Here is a 5,325-nt window from a genome sequence, read left to right on the forward strand (position 1 = left end):
GTTTTTATTATCAATTTTAGTACTGCACAAGTATGGGTCTACTGCACGTTAAAATAAACCCTGCAAGCTAGTTCATTAAGGATACCATGTTGTTTTTATGTTATTAATGATACGACAGCTGCAAAATAAAGCAACTTATAGATCGCAAATCCTGCGGTTTGTAAGAAGTTAGTTAAGTCTCTTTCAAACTTAAGGAAACTGAATTAGAAACTAGGACAGAGGATCTCATAAATTCGATTATAACTCTGCTTGATATGTTTCTTGTGTTGTAACTCTACCTATTGGGATTCTTACATTATAACTCTCTCCGTTGAATTCCTTACATTATAACTCTATTTAATATGTTTATTACATTGTAACTCTGTTGAGATTCTTACAATATAATTCCGTCTGTTGAGTTTCTTACATGATAACTCTATCCGTAGTTTAGTTTCTTACATTATAACTCTCTCTCTCGTTATAATGTAAGAAACTAAACTACAGATAGAGTTATAATGTAAGAAACTAAACTACAGAGAGAGAATTATAATGCAAGAAACTAAACTACAGATAGATTTATAATGTAAGAAACTAAACTACAGATAGAGTTATAATGTAAGAAACTAAACTACAGATAGACCCGCTTTGAAAAAGTTTGGTGACCCGTGCTCTAGTCTATCACTTCAACATTAAGGACGGCTAGCCCAGATAGTCCTCGAGTAGCTTTGCGCGAAATTCCAAAGACAAACAAACAAAAGTTATCCCCCAAAGAAGCTTGTTCGAGTTAGCTAGATGATAACGTGGTATACTGTCAAAACCTACCATTTAAGTATAGCGATAACTTATGTTTTGTAATATGTCCGTATATGCTGAGAAATAGTTGTTGATGGAAAGTGTCTATCGCACTTTTATCCCACTTTGTGTGTGTGTGTGTGTATGCAATACCGTTTATAGTCCTATAAAAATCATTTGGATAAAGTGTTCCTCGTTTATAATATTTCAGACTTAATTTGTTTTCACACTCGTTGATTTATGCACCATTAAAAATATAATTACATAGCCACTATTACATATTTACAACAAAAGAAAGTTTACGATTATATGCTTATTTGTAATACATGTGTGACAATTCTCACCTTAATGGACTCCCCAGGAAAGATGTGTGAGCAAAGGTCTTGTATTATACCAGTTTTCCAAATATTTTGAGTTCCGTTTTGTCTTTGTTCTATTTCGTCCATATCTGAAGTCCAAAGGGTAATTTCATTAGTTTGTCCAACAACGACAAGTGATAGTGTGGCGCCATCTACTGTTATATATTCGAAACGGACTATCACAGGCATCATGGTTGTTTTAAATAAAGGACTTTCCAGCTGAATTTGTTTCGTTGGCCAAGATTCATTTTTAAACGATTCGTTCTTTTCCACGTGAGCAACAATAAATGGAAATCCTAGTGTACAACAAAGCAACGTAGGTTAGAGTATTCATCAGTTAACATTTCTCAATAAAATTTGTTTACAAGATCCGATAAGATTTTATCTTTATGCTGATTACTTCATGTACGGCTTCTAACCACATAATAGAAATATATTTAATAATTTTGAGATTATTTGAGCATTGTATCGTTGCAGGTAAATATGAATATAGCGTGTTATAAAAATAAAACAAATCAACAAGAAATCGAGACAATTGGATTCGCGCTTGAACGGATTTACTTACGCTCCAATAGGTGGCAGTAAGATTGATGTTTATTGTTTGTTTGTAATTTAGCACAAAGCTACACAATGGGCTATCTGTGCTCTGCCCACCACGAGTATCGAAACCCGATTCTAGCGTTGTAAGTCCGCAGACATACCGCTGTGCCACTGAGGGGCTTGATGTTTATTATTAACCACAAAGTTACACAAAGGGATCTGTCTTCTGGCCACCACGGGTATCGAAACCCGGTTTCTAGCGATATAAGCAAACATTCCGCTGTGGTAATGTGGGACCAGCCAGATGGAAATTATTAACTTGTTTTCACAGGATTTTTTTTTATACTGTTCAATGCGTTTTGTTCCAAAAAAAAACAAAACAAAAACTAACGTTATGTTTATGCATCTACCCTTAATAGCCGCAGTTTTGGGGCTAAAACCACTGTCTAATGGTTTGGAAATTCTACTCTTATTCATATTTGCTTTCGACTTAATTTTAAGGTGAAGAATTCTACTACCCATTACATCTTGAGCAACTCTTAGTTCGAAACAATGTACTCAGTGTAATACTTATAATATGGTGAAATTAATATTACTAGGGTATCAAACACGTCACTGTTGTTAAGATGTAAGTGAAACAGGTGTTCTGCCTCATTCTTGCAGCACTAAGCTGTCGAACATGTTTCCTAGTAAAGCGAGTTAAGTTTGAGTGTTTCTAAAATACTTGTGTTCTAGTTTAACTGATTAAATTCTGTTCTGTTGTGTTTATTCTAATCAAGATACTGAATCTAAACGGCCTGGTGAATAGAACACTCGACTTGCAATCTGAGGCTCGACAGTTCAGCGCTGTGGGCGTTATCATGTTACGGTGAATCCCACTCTTTGTTGGTAAAAGAGTTGGCAGTGAGTGGTTTTGACTAGCTGCCTTCCCTCTAGTCTATCACTGTTAAAGTAGGGACGGCTAGGGATCTATTAATATTTTGAAAGCAGGGTTGGCAAGTCGTTCAATTGACTGGTCAAATAATGTTAAATGACCAGTCAATTGGCAGCTTATTTTTTTGACTAATCAAAAACTGACCGAATACGGTAAGATAACCTAAAACTTGTAAAAAAATTCGAAAATACTCGCGTATTAATTTTCAAGTCCCAAGCCTCCCTTCTGCCTATAGGCGAATCTTGGAATTACACCACAACTAAATAACTTCAAAATGACTGAATGTTCATTTCAAACAATAAATAAACTGTACCCATTGTGTCATATCGTAATATTTCTTACCTCTTTACATATTTTGTAAATGTTATATGCATATTCATATTATATGATGAATGAGTTAAAATGGATCCCTACTCTTCTTCAAATAAAACGCTCATGGACGAATGATGTTATATTATGCCGTATTACAATACCCTTCAGTTTTATGCAACCAACAGCTATGCTTTTTCTAAACGTACAATGTAATATTGTAAAAATGGTATATTATTAAAAACAGATAATTAATCGGTATAATGAATGGTAATATTACATATTTATGGTACAAAACCTCAAAATGGCGACGCTGTATGCAGCACTTCAGCTTTGTTGTTGTCGAAAGGCTGGAGATGAACCATAAAATGGTTCCTTTTCATGTATTTTACGTTTTATACATTAAATTAAGTAAAATTCAATATATGTAATTAAAATAAAAACAATAAATAAAATAAAAGTTTTGAAACGGTTTTTGAGACTGGGTAATGAAATTTTTTTTATTACAACTGTACAACGTTTCGACAAGATTTTGTCATTCTCAGGTACAAGTATTTTACAGAGATATATACAATATAGAACAAGAGATCACATGAAAGGATATTGCTTCACAGTCTTGGTATCTTGGTAGTCCGGGGTGTTGATTTAGGGTGATGGCTGTTTTCTTCAATTAAGATAGCTTCTTTTATTTTTACGTTTATTCATGTTGGGTTCTTTGTTTAAAATTACAGTGTTTTGAATGGATACACTGTGGTTTTTTGAGTTGCTATAGTGGTAAACATGGGAGTTTTTTTTTATTATGTTCAGTGAATCTTGTTTCTAATATTCTACCTGTTTCTGTGGTGTACAATTCTGGACAGTTATTGCTTGTTATTTTATAAATGATGTTGTAATTGTGTGATTGTATGTAATTTTTATTTAATAATGATTTTAGTTTAGTGCCAGGTTTTTGGGTGAATTTGACGTCAACAGAAATTTTATGTTTGATGGTAAGTTTTCTCCAAGTGTTGACTATTTTTGAGTTGATGTCAGGGATAAATAGTAAACTGCCCCCATTGGCACGGCGGTAAGTCTGCGGACTTACAACGCTAGAAACCGGGTTTCGATACCGTGGCGGGCAGAGCACAAATAGCCCATTGTGTAGCTTTGTGCTTAATTACAAAACAAACAAATGGTAAACCGCAATGTCATGCACTCAAGCATAGGAACAAAAAGTTATGATAACGTTAACAACTGATACGTGTAAAATAGATTAACACAACGGAACATAAAATTTACAAAGATAAAAGGCCATTCATTCAATACTATGAACAAAACATAACTGTGATAGTTGTTCGTATGTAAGGCAGACAAACATAATACCCATCCGTACATGGGAAATAATATCATTATTATTCTCAACTTTCTTTAACGCAAACTGGAGTTTATTATGAGACATTTCTATAAACGTAAATAAAATTACGACCCATATCTCCAGAATGTAACTTTATTAGCTCAATATTTCGCTAATAAAGCTTCGTCAGGTAGCTATCGATATCCTACGAGTTCACTAATCCTGTTAAATCTAAATTGGAACACTGTCATTCGTGAATCGAACATTGGTACACGTGTTTAGAAAGTTCATATTGTATAGAAATGTTCGATTTACGAATGATGACGATGTACCAATTTAGATTAAACTGGATTAGTGAACTGACGAAGCTGTAATAGCGAAATATTGAGCTAATAAAGTTACATTTTGGAGATATAGGTCTTGATTTTATTTACGTTTATAGAAATGAAATAATAACATGTTTAAAAATATTCACTAGTTTAAAATATTCATTATTTCTATCTCTCTATATTTGTATTTCCATCAGTCAGACATTCTCTCTCTCTCTCTATGTATCTAACTGGTATATATAAGTATAGAAAAATACATTTTCTCTCTCTCCTGTATCTATATATAAGTATTGAAATATTAAAGAATTACCTGAGAATATTTCAAGTAGGTTTCTCCCAAGGTCGTCTGTGACGTTGTTTAAAATCTTCCATGTGTTTGAAGTGTTAGAGGTTGAAACAGGTTCCCATCCACAGAAACTGTCATTTTCGAATGTACATGATAGTTCTTTAACTAATACTGATGAGTCTGTATGAAATCAACAATAGAGGAGTAGCTGAGAGGGTTATAATGTAAAAAAACTAAACTACAGATAGAGTTATAATGTAAGAAACTAAACTACAGATAGAGTTATAATGTAAGAAACTAAACTACAGATAGAGTTCCAGATAACTGAGAGAATAACGAGCGCGGGCCGAATAACCATTTTGTTCAATACAATGCAGTGAATACACAAAAAATAAAAACAACAAACATGTTTATTTTCCAAAAGATTATCAAAGAAGGCGACGTTAGCAATAAGATAGTTATAT

At 33.3% G+C, this 5,325-nt stretch overlaps 1 protein-coding gene across 1 annotated transcript in view; it reads right to left on the reverse strand.

The window, feature by feature from the left end:
* LOC111087026 overlaps nt 1-5,325 on the reverse strand; it is a 22,898-nt gene that overhangs the window by 11,768 nt on the left and 5,805 nt on the right. The window contains exons 2-3 of the mRNA XM_022392152.1: nt 4,886-5,041; nt 1,116-1,426 (exon numbers count right to left, since the gene is read on the reverse strand). Of these exons, the coding sequence (XP_022247860.1) occupies nt 1,116-1,426; nt 4,886-5,041 (467 nt within the window). The remainder of the gene's footprint in view (nt 1-1,115; nt 1,427-4,885; nt 5,042-5,325) is intronic.

The sequence above is a fragment of the Limulus polyphemus genome, unplaced genomic scaffold (genome assembly GCF_000517525.1).
Source record: "Limulus polyphemus unplaced genomic scaffold, Limulus_polyphemus-2.1.2 Scaffold1653, whole genome shotgun sequence".
In the NCBI taxonomy this organism is placed as follows: Eukaryota; Metazoa; Arthropoda; class Merostomata; order Xiphosura; family Limulidae; genus Limulus; species Limulus polyphemus.